General features: G+C 41.9%; 1 protein-coding gene across 1 annotated transcript in view; it reads left to right on the top strand.

Moving 5' to 3' along the window:
• Nucleotides 1-232: 232 nt before the first annotated feature.
• Nucleotides 233-11,829, top strand: part of RABAC1 (Rab acceptor 1) — a 37,684-nt gene continuing 26,087 nt past the window's right edge. Inside the window, exons 1-2 of the mRNA XM_033914349.1 lie at nt 233-369; nt 9,148-9,298. Of these exons, the coding sequence (XP_033770240.1) occupies nt 9,231-9,298 (68 nt within the window). The 5' untranslated portion in view covers nt 233-369; nt 9,148-9,230. The remainder of the gene's footprint in view (nt 370-9,147; nt 9,299-11,829) is intronic.

Genomic DNA, 11,829 nt, shown 5'->3' with positions numbered 1-11,829 from the left:
CAATGCATGCACAAAATGAATCCGGAAGTCCAATTCCAGAGGCATCCGGGACGAAACTCTATTTTGATGCCCCCAGCAACTCTTAATTAAGAAAAGCTGCAGCCTTGTTCGCTCAGGCACAGTCAATCTTCCCATAGCGTTCGCTTGCTTTGTTTTTAAACTACAATCCCCAGAATCCTATTGTTTTCATAAACGTCATGCCCTTGGACGTGCCCCTTTGTTGCGTTCTGCACCTGATGCGGAAGTTGTTGCCTCGGAGGAGGACGTGGGCGGGATTTGGTTGTTAGGCTGATTTGCGGTTGTGAGGGATCACTTCCGCTGAGTTGGCCCTGGAGGCTGAAGCAGAAAAGGGGCGCGCTGTACAGAGAGGTAAAGGATGGAGGGGTTGAGGAGATTCAGGAAGGAGAGGAAAAGATGTCATTATTTGATATAATGCTGTTGAAGCCGTGGTATAACCTAGAGAGGTTATTCATAGCTCACGCTCTTATTTAAAGCTGTTCCTCTATGGTTTATGCTTCAAAACCTTAGTTTAAAAGCTCTCTCTTTTCTGTCTCACACTTTCACTTTAAAGCTCTCTGCAGATGATACTGTCTCACATCTTTAAAGCTGTGTTTTGTTCTTTAAAACTCTTGTCAAACTCTTCCCAGACGCCTGTCTCACCATCCAACTTTAAGGCTCTTACTTTTCTTCTTTTTTATTTATTATTTTTTATTGAGGTATTTATATACCACTTATAACTTAAGTGGTTTACATTCAGATACTCAAGGTTTCTCCCTATCTGTCCTGGTGGGCTTACACTCTATATTTGGACTTCAGCAAAGCTTTTGATAGCGTCCCACACCGCAGGCTGTTGAACAAACTAAAATCGATGGGATTAGGAGATACATTCACTACATGGGTAAAGGATTGGCTAGATGGAAGGATTCAAAGGGTGATGGTAAATGGTACCCCCTCCAAAACGTCAGCTGTGACGAGTGGAGTACCTCAGGGCTCCGTCTTAGGGCCGATACTATTCAATTTATTCATAGGAGATTTGACCCAAGGACTTAGAGGAAAAGTATCACTGTTTGCCGACGACGCCAAACTATGCAACATAGTAGGCAAAAGCAGTGTACCTGACTTTATGACGCAGGACCTACGACAGTTGGAACAGTGGTCATCAACTTGGCAACTAAGCTTCAATGCCAAAAAATGTAAAGTAATGCACCTAGGCAATAAAAACCCACACAGAACTTACACACTAAATGGTGAAACCTTGTCCAGTACCACGATAGAACGTGATTTAGGAGTGATCATTAGCAATGATATGAAGGCTGCAAATCAGGTGGAGAAGGCTTCGTCCAAAGCAAGACAAATGATGGGCTGCATCCGTAGGGGTTTTGTCAGCAGAAAACCTGAAGTCATAATGCCACTGTACAGATCCATGGTGAGACCTCATCTCGAGTATTGTGTTCAATTCTGGAGACCACACTACCGGAAGGATGTGTTAAGGATTGAATCGGTTCAGCGAATGGCTACCAGGATGGTCTTGGGGCTCAGGGATCTCACATATGAAGAAAGACTAAAAAAACTGCGGATGTACTCGCTGGAGGAGCGAAGAGAGAGGGGGGACATGATTGAGACCTTTAAGTATATCACGGGGCGTATAGAGATGAAAGATGATATCTTCAGTCTTACAGGGCCCTCGATAACCAGAGGACATTCGCTGAAAATCAGGGGAGGGAAATTTCAGGGTGATGCTAGAAAGTACTTCTTCACCGAAAGGGTGGTCGATCATTGGAACGAGCTGCCTCAGCAGGTGATTGAGGCCAACAGCGTGTCAGATTTTAAGAGAAAATGGGATATTCACATGGGATCAATAGGGGAGTAGGAGTCAGGGAGTGGGTCATTGGTATGGGCAGACTCGATGGGCTATAGCCCTTTTCTGCCGTCAATTTCTATGTTTCTATGTTTCTATGTTTCTATCTAATGTACCTGAGGAAATGGATTAACTGACTGCCCAGATCGCTCTACAGCAGTGGTCTCAAACTCAAACCCTGTGCAGGGCCACATTTTGGTTTTGTAGGTACTTGGAGGGCCTCATAAGAAATAGTTAATGTCTTATTAAAGAAATGACAATTTTGCATGAGGTAAAACTCTTTATAGTTTATAAATTTTTCCTTTTGGCTAAGTCTTAATAATAATAATAATATTGTAATTTATAGCTAAAGAGACATATGATCAAGAAACTGTTTTATTTTACTTTTGTGATTATGATAAACATACCGAGGGCCTCAAAATAGTACCTGATGGGCTGCATGTGGCCCCTTGGCTGTGAGTTTAATACCACTGCTCTACAGTGATCCCAATGCATGTGCAGACCATATGTAGATGGTCCTTGCATGCGCTGGACCTCCGTGCCCGACAGAGCAGGAATTTTTACTTTTTTTTCCCTTCACAAGCCCGTGGTTTTAACCCGCTTTAAAACCGCTGGTTAAAACCATGGGCTTGCACTGCGGAGAAGGGCAGGAGAGTCGGGGCCTGAGAGCAGGAGATTGGGGCAGAGAAGCAGGGTGACAGAAGGCAGGGCAGTAAGAAAAGACCTGAGCAACTAGTCCTCAGCAGTCGCTTATTTTTGGATCGGTCAGCCCAGTCGGTGTCCCTCATTTTTTTTAGTGAATCGCTGCCTGCCTACATTTGAATGTCGTTCCCCCTCATTTGCATGCGTGGATTGGAGGATGATCGGGACAGAGGGTGGTGAATCGGGTCGGAGGGAAATTGGGTCGCAAAGGGGTCGCTAAGTGGTCGGAACTTGATCGGTGGGCTTAGTGAATCTAGCCCTAAGTAACTTGTCTTTGATCAATTCAAACTTGTCAATGTAGAAATGTAGTGAATCTTCTTTACCTTTGACTTGCTTCAAAATCAATTTATTCAAGGAGGAAAAGAGGCTCTTTTCCTCCTTGAATAAATTGATGCTGTAGCTCTAACCACTGCACCACATACTCTTTCTCAGTAGTTTTGTATTTGTGATGTAATTACTTTAAGATCAAGGCAAGTTACAACAAATATACAAAATTTGTCATTCCCTGCCTTAATAACTTTAACCAAAAGTAAATCACAATAAATAATTTTCTCATGGGATACAAAATGACTTTCTGTGAGGTGAGCACACTTACAGGGCTTCTTTTATCAAGCTGCGCTAGCGGGGTTAGCGCACATGACTTTTAATCACACGCTAACCCCTGCGCTGGCCAAAAAACTACCGCCTGCTCAAGGCAAGCGGTTTAACGTGTGCTATTATGCGCATTAAACCGCTAGCGCGGCTTGATAAAAGGAGTCCTTACAGTTACAGTTAGTTTATTACCACACTTCTTAACAATTGTAGTCAAATCAAGGCGATTAACAAGTTAAAAACAATGAGTACAAGATTTAAAAAAAAACAAAAAACAGACAGGGGAAAGAAAGACCGATACTGTAAACAAACTGGGACAAAAGGATATTCAGGGAAGGGATGAGTTACAATATTTATAAGGGAAAGAGGAAAAACACAAGAGGTTAAGGGGATAAAGTTGTTTTTGTTTATTCTGAGATAGGAAGCGTCTGCAGGGATTCACAGTCAAAAGCCTTTCTGAAATAATAAGCCTTCAGCTGTGACTTGAAGACTTTAAGAGATTTTTCCTATCTCAGATAAAATGGTAACGAGTTCCAAAGGCTTGGGGCCATCACTGAGAAACTGGACTCACAGTTAGCATCCAGGAACATTTTTTGAAATGATGGTACAGTTAAATGCTCAGAAAAGGAATGAAGATTCCTTGTTGGCATGTAAGGAATCAGATGACTGTACAGAAACAAAGGTAGGCCAGATGATCGAATTTGAAATGTTAGAACATTATATTTGAAAGGAATCCTATATGCTATTGGAAGCATATGTTCAATTTTAAATAGCTAACATTTATCATATTCCTGTTATGAGATTGGTTAATGGTGCTATTAAATATATGTATTTCTGATAATGTTTCATAATAGTCTTATTACTATTTATTAAAAAAAAACTTATAGCCTGCCTAAGTGGATTCAATTTTGCTAACTCCATCTTCACTTTATTGATTGTTCACAGCATAATAGTGAAATGATTAAACATAAAGCATAAATACAAAGTTGTGTTATTTCAAGCTGCACCTGTTATATACTTCCTTGGTGAATCTCTTCATAAGGACAGTTAATAAATCCCAATAAAGAAATAAAAGCTTTACATCATTGTCTTCCTCCGTGCTGGCAAATGAACTTACTCAAAGTAAGAACAGATGTACTTGCTTGGAAAGTTGCTCATATTTTCTTTCCACAGCTGACACAAGTGGTGTTTCTGGTGCTGGAGGAGGTCTCTTTATTTATTTATTTTATTACTTAGTCAAAAATTGCTATGGTACTAAATAATATTTAAAGAAAACATCTGCACTAACAGATACCCACAGAACATTTTAGCCCCAGAATTTACAGTCTATTCTCATTATTCGCTGTAGTATGGTTCCCGAAAAAATGTTCATGGACCGTGAAAATATGAATAACAAAATGCCGAGTCTGTGGAAAAATAGAGGTTGGGTTTCAGCAGTACACGTTATGCCTCGAAACCGTGGAAAATGAACAATGGATCCTATTGGGAAAATAGGGTTAGGTTCCTGCATGGGGCAGCACTTGGAGTATGTAGATGCTTTAGGGACCATATCTGGAATCAAATGCCTGACCACAAAGTGAAAATGAAAGCAAAGAAAGCTGTTTTTAAGAGCAGGTCTACGAATATGTATTGTGAACACAGTGGCGTGAATGGGGAATATCGGTCACAATGGATGCAATCACAGATAGGCAAAATCGCGTGTCAGGAGCGTGTGAATAACGAGAATGTACTGTAAGTTCTTCCCACCACATAACCTAGGTGCATTCTTCTTCCATAGTCATCCTCCTAAAGTACACACTCTTCTTTCCCTTCCCCAGCAAGGTTCTGTCTCGCTGATATCTTCCTCTACCCTCACAGTATCTCTCTCTGCCCTCCTCTTGCAGTTCTCTGGTTCCCCCAGCACCCACAACTCTTCAGTAGTGGCTCCAGTTCCCACTTCCTACTTCAGGCGTATGTCTGTTCCTCACAGGCAGAGTGTGATGTATGTTAATGCATTCTGCATATCCTACCAACAGACAGATGTCATTTCCAGCCCTTTCTCTCCTCAGGCGCCTTATACATGTAGCTAAAAGCTCATGTACAGAAAATGAAATGGCTGCATCCATTGCTTTACCTTTTGTTTGTTATCAGTTGTCATGCTTTACAGAGACACTCTGTTTTAGCTGGGGAATAGGGGCAACAGACAGAAAAACATGGCAAATAAAGGCCAAATGGCCCATCCAATCTGCCCATCTGCAGTAACCATTATCTCTTCCTCTGTCTAAGAGATACCATGTGCCTATCCCATGCTTTCTTGAATTCAGATACAATCTTTGTTTTCACCACCTCTTCCTGGAGACTGTTCCGCGCATCTATCACTCTTTCTGTAAAATATTTTCAAGTCACAGCACAGAATGCGGTCACCCCTTATATGTGAGCACCAGTGATCATATTTACTAGTTGTAATGTCCAGTATTAAAAAGTTACTTTTCCCACATAACTTTGTGTAAAGGGACTGCATGATGACTTTATACCACAGAGTGATATTAGTTTTATAGCTTTGGGTTAGATTTAAATCTCCTTTTTTTTGTTTTTTGTGTTTAGGCATTTCACATCAGGCAGTACTGCTTATTGTGTCGGTATTCATATTTGTTTGAATGCATTACAGCTAGGTGCCAGCAGGAGTCACCAGATCCAACAGGCAAAGAGCAGGACAGTGGTAACTCACAAAGAATGCTGGCAAGAGTCCCCAGGTCCCACCTGCAAAACTCATCTTGCTATAGAGAAGAGAAGGGAAGAGGAGGGGTTAGAGTAAGGAAAGGTGAAGAGGGGAGGGGAAAGAAGGGTGGAAGGGAAGAGCAATGTTCACTGCCATACTTGTCGTCATTCCTTTCCATCTGTTTGCACTCAAAGGCAAACCTAATACACCTCCAGCACTAATAACTGCATGCTCTCTGTTGCCCCAGGTACAAAAATAAGTACCTGTATAAATGTAAACCACTTTGAATGTGTAACCACAAAAAGGTGGTATACAAGCCCCATCCCCTTTCCCTTTCCTGTGTAGTCACAGTCATAGGGCTAGATTCACAAAGCAAACCGATCGTGTACTGATCGGTTTGCGACCCCTTTACTATCAAATTTCCCTCCGGTCTGATTCACTTACCTCTCCTGCGATCCGCTTCAAATCTGTGCATGCAAATGAGGTAAATAGGCTGGGATGCAATTCACAACACCAAATTTCAGATCCGACTGGGCTGGCCGATCACCTGAAGAAGTGACTGCTGGGGACCAGTCGAAAACGTCTTTCTGACTGGAAGCCCTGCTCTCTGCCCTGCAGTCTCTCCTGCCTGCTCACCACGAATGCTGCCCTGCTCTGCCCTGCTTCTTATCTCCTGCTGTTCGCCCCGCATGCCACCCTGCTCTGCCTCAATCTTTCCGAATCTCTCCTGCCGCATCGCCATTCTCCTGCCCTTCCCTGAATCTCTCCTGCCGCATCGCCATTCTCCTGCCCTTCGAGCCCGTGGTTTTAACCCGTGGGCTTAAAGCGGGTTAAAACCACGGGCTCGCAGGGCTAAAAACTAACAAAAAAAAAGGTCGCGTCTCGGACGGGCATGCACGCGGATTGCACAACAGTGATCTGTGCAGGTAGATGGGGGCATTCCTCCGATTGCCCCCATCTGCATATTTTTTGTTCCTGAATTCATCGGACCTGTCCAGATCTGGCCCGGATCAGGCCCGATTGGGCAGGTTAGTGAATCTTGGCCATAGTATCTTGCACTCATGAAGATTGCACACACTTCAGTCCTTACATTCTTACTAAAATATTCTCATCATTGCTATCCCTTCCCCCTAACACCCGTGGCCCCTTAATACCCTCACTTCTTACTCCCTCATCATACAATTGCCCCCATAGTCCATATCCTAAAAGCCTACAAACTTCCTAAATTAAATAAACAGGTGCAAAGTTAGATAATGAACCCCCTGGGGACAGAAAATTGCTTTCTGTATCTGAACATAACTCACCTTGAACTGGGAACAGTGTGAGCTAAATCCAAATACACTATCCCTTTTACCCATAGTTCAAGAGCACTGTCACCCTTCCGTAGACATTTCCAGAAGCCCCCTCATTCCCTGAGCCCTAGCACCCATTTTAACTCCTCCACCCCCAATCATCTCCCACTACTAGTCATAAGCTTTCCATCCAGTTACACCCCATTCAGTTACATTCCATCAAATCCCTATCCACTAGCTAACTCAAAGAGATACGTCAACAGTGCACTCAGGCCAGGATTTTCTAAAATCCGCTTTAAAACGTGACAGTGATACCGAATCTAAAATCCCGAGACATTCTTTAAAAAATTGCGCATGCAAATAAGACAGCAGCGAAGATTTCCTACATTTGCATGTGCTGTAAAAAAACGAAACAAAAACCACACTCCCCTGCTGCACTGTTGGACAAAAGGAAGGGAGAGGAGGGGAGAAGCATAAAACATGCATTTTTCTCCAAAAAACTACTATAATTCAGGGTATTATACACATGCTCAAGAAGAAACATTGGCTTTTAACAAGTGCGCATGAAACATGCCTGTTTCTCCCCAAAACTCAAAAGAAGCATGATTTTACTACCCTCCACTAAAAATATGTAGATACACATTTTTTTTTCATTAGCCACAGTCAAAACACAAGTGCTAGCACTGTAATGGCACCCCCGGACCAGTCGCTGCTTTTTGTCACCAAAAGCCGATGCCGCTCTTTGAAAATGCCTCTGCGATTTTTAAGAATCCACTGGAGGGCTCATTTCAATGTGAAATAGCATATTTGCATGCCATTGTCAAAGACCGCTAGAAACCTCGTTAAAGACAGAGATAATCCGTTTTGGATAATCCACCACTAAAACATCTAAACCGCCGTTAAAGTTTTGAGAATCTTGCCCTCAATCAGCAAACACTTTGGGCTCCTTTAATAAGCTGCGTTAGCGGGTTTAGCGCACGCAGCATGTTAGCGCACGCTAAACCCGCGCCACGCGGCTAGAACTAACGCCAGCTCAATGCTGGCAATTTAGCGTGCGCTATTCCGCGCGTTAAAGCCCTAACGCGGCTTAGTAAAAGGAGCCCTTTGTGCAGTGCTTAAAGTAGCTGGTCCCAGAGTATCCCTAGCCTGTGCCGTTTTCAGGATTATAATGAATATACAGGACATTGATTTCAGTATATATATTCCACTCTATCCAATTCTAGGCAATACTGTATACAAATCTCTTATCTCATGCATATTTGCAGTGGATATCCTGAAAACCAAACTAGCTAGGAGGTACCAGAGGACTTTAAAAGTGCATGTTCTAAGCTAGTGTTCCTCACTTTGTATTATATGACTGTAAAGAGTTAATTGCAAATTATGGATGGTAAAGCTAGTGGACCAAAGCCTTCAGAAATCTGTACTGGGACTTGGCATGCACTGTTTTATATTATCTTTTGTTTGTTTCCTTGACAAATAAAAAATAATTAAAGAAATAATATGGTGTTGTTTTCAGTTCTAATTGATGCAAAGGGGTGAGAGGTTAAGGCATTGTTGGCCAAATAGGTTTGAAGGGACAGAGAGGAGGCTGCAGCAGTGAAGGGAATTGAGAGAAGGGAAGAAATGTGGAAGATGGAGACTGAAGGAGAAGAGTGATGACTGCATAAGGGTAGGTTGGGATTGGAGGGAGAAAGAGTAAAGGCAGTGTGGGAGTAGGGAAGATCTGCACTCACCAAATGCTTCTGCGATCCCCAACCCCTTTCAAAACTAAATACAGGCATCAACAAATTGAGTGATAAGTCCCATAGATTCCATCTCTGGTAAAATGGGCCCTTGGTTCTTAATCCTTGACAGAAGAAGCCAAAATAATAAAAAGTATATTTAACTCCACTGGTGAGAGTCCCAGTGCTAAGCAGTTCCTGTGCATTTGCCATCTTGAGTCAAAAGCTGTTCTTTTCCTTGACAAGTGATGTGGCTTGCTGTTTTATCTTGTTTCATTTTTGCAGTATTTCCTTCTTGCTGCGGTGGCACGTTGACAGAGTTTTGACAGGCATCCAATCCAGAGAAGAGTCCTGTTGCTACCAAAACCATGGCTGGCAAGGTTGGCGACCTGTTCAATGATGGAACCAGAGAGGAGGCTGGTGGAATCATTAACAAGTAAAGGCAAAATATTTGTTCATCTTATCCCTCAACAAATTAATTTTTAAAAAACCGTGTTTGTGTATTCTTAATTACTGTGAAAGGTGCTCAGTGTCCATATTTCCTGCAGCTGAACCGCTTAGAAATCTTATTCGGGACCATCATATCACCTCTCAGTCCCTTGATGTAATAATTTATCCAATCAACCACCACAAATAAGTGTAAAAAAATCAGCACTTATCTGATTACGAAGACAAGATGGGATGTATTCAGCTTCACTGATAAGCGGCTCCACAGGATAAATGTGTTAAAAACTTAAACATCAATATCAGTGCTTTTTTTCTTGTGCCATTAAGTGTTCCCCTGAGTTTCACTATTTAAGGCTTCCTCAGGAGGTGTATTAGTATATTAACTAAAAACCAAAAGGAAAAAAAAAAACTATAAATATAATGCACTTGTCCTCGTAATGAGATAAGTGCAGATTTTTTACACTTATTTATGGTGGTTGATTGGATAAATTATTATATCAAGGGACTGAGGTGATATGATGGTCCCAAATAAGATTTGTAAGCGGTTCAGCTGCAGGAAATATGGACACTGAGCACCTTTCACAATAATAAGAATACACAAACATGTTTTTAAAAAAAAATTTATTGAGAACTCTATCTATTGTAGTTGGCTGAGAACAGGATAGAGGAATTTGGAAGAACTGATTTACTCCTTAATATTTCCAGTTCATCTTATTTCTCCCATCTCATTTATCATTATCATCATCATCTATGCCAGTGTCTCACAAACTTTATGAGCGGTGGCACACTAAACTGGTGGCCATGGCTTGAGAGCACTCATAAGTGTGTGGATGTTGCCGCGATGACATCACGTACATGCGTGACATCATTATCATGTCGACGTCTGCACAGATGGGGCCCTGAACCATCAGTGGGGGGTGCTGCAAAAGAAGAAGCGCGGAGAGGAGGAGAGACGCCAGGGAGGAGAAGAGGCACTGGCAGCGGCTGACTGCCTACAGGATGTGCCTTTCGCTGCGAAAGGCACATCCTATAGGCAATCAGCTGGTGTTGGCTCTTCTCCTCCTCTCCAGCATTGTGCAGCACACTTGAAATCTCAGGTGGCACGCTAGTGTACCATGTCACACAGTTTGCAATGCACTGATCTATTCAGAGAGATCACTTTTAATTTATTAATTTAATTCATTTTTTTATAACGTTTGTACATAAAGTGCTCCAAGCAAGAGCAGCTGTCAGAATAAGCAATTGAAGACAAAGAGGTCAGTTTTCAGAAGCACCCATAGTTTGTAGAGGTTGCTAAATTTTCATGACATGGATAAATATTGATTTTTAAGTCTTTATTCAGCCAAAATTAATTCATTTAGTTAAGGAAGGGCCGGAGCATTTTGGAGCCAGATTTATAAATACTCCTTATAGCAGGAACATTCAGGCATTGTGGGGGTAATTCTGCCAATAAGACACTAATGTTTAGGCACCAAGCCAAGAGCACATATAAATGACCAGAATATCAGCCCAAATGGCACTATTCAGCTTTGTGCTGTTCTTGGTGCCTAAATGGAATATTGAATAGTATGAAAATGGGTTTACACATGGGCAGAGTCTGGACAGAGCATGGGCACTATATACAGTTACATGCACAGACTACTGTAATTTGTATGCATTTTAGCAACCTAGGCTCTGGTTCAAGCAGTCACTCCTAAATTAAGAACATAAGAATAGCCTTACTGGGTCAAACCAATGGTCCATCAAGACCATTAGCACGTTCTCATGGTGGCCAACCCAGATCCCTAGTACCTGGCCAAAACCCAAAGAGTAGCAACATTTCATGCTACTGATTCAGGGCAAGCAGTGGCTTCCCCTATGTCTTTCTCAAAGACTATGGACTTTTCCTCCAGTCTGCTACACTAGTATTCTATAAAGAAAAGTAGGTGCTTCTTTACTTTGTAGAATATCTTTCTCTTTATAGACTGGCCCCCTATACAGATAACTTAGCCATTTAAGGGGCCTAGCTATCAACACGGGCTACCATTAAGATGCTATTTTGGCACAGATCCAATTTTATGCCTTGAGACCTACAGTAGTTACTGATAATGAGGGGTTTGGGGGGTTTTTTTTCTTCCAGTTCAAATATTTTATTAGTTTTATAAAATAAATAAACAAAATTTACAAATATTAGTACTAATATTAACTACATGAAACAGTCCAGTTGCACAGGCCATAAGTAATATACAGGAAAAGAGTAATGATTATAAGACAATACAACCAGTATCTCATGTCAAACTTAGGCAGTACATACTATTTCAGTAGAGAATATGTATGTGAAGCATAGAAGAGAATTCCCAACGGGCATCACTGAATGGCTTAAATAAACTAAGAAGTGACTCAGTATATAACTTATACAATATAATATTAGATATTATGGGCTCCTTTTACAAAGCCGCGCTAGCGGTTTTATCGCATGCACCGGATTAGCGCGTGCTATAGCGCACGCTAGCCGGAAATCTACCGCCTGCTCAAAAGGAG

Source organism: Geotrypetes seraphini, chromosome 11, assembly GCF_902459505.1.
Source record: "Geotrypetes seraphini chromosome 11, aGeoSer1.1, whole genome shotgun sequence".
Classification (NCBI taxonomy): domain Eukaryota; kingdom Metazoa; phylum Chordata; class Amphibia; order Gymnophiona; family Dermophiidae; genus Geotrypetes; species Geotrypetes seraphini.
This window is presented reverse-complemented; position numbering and strand designations above follow the sequence as displayed.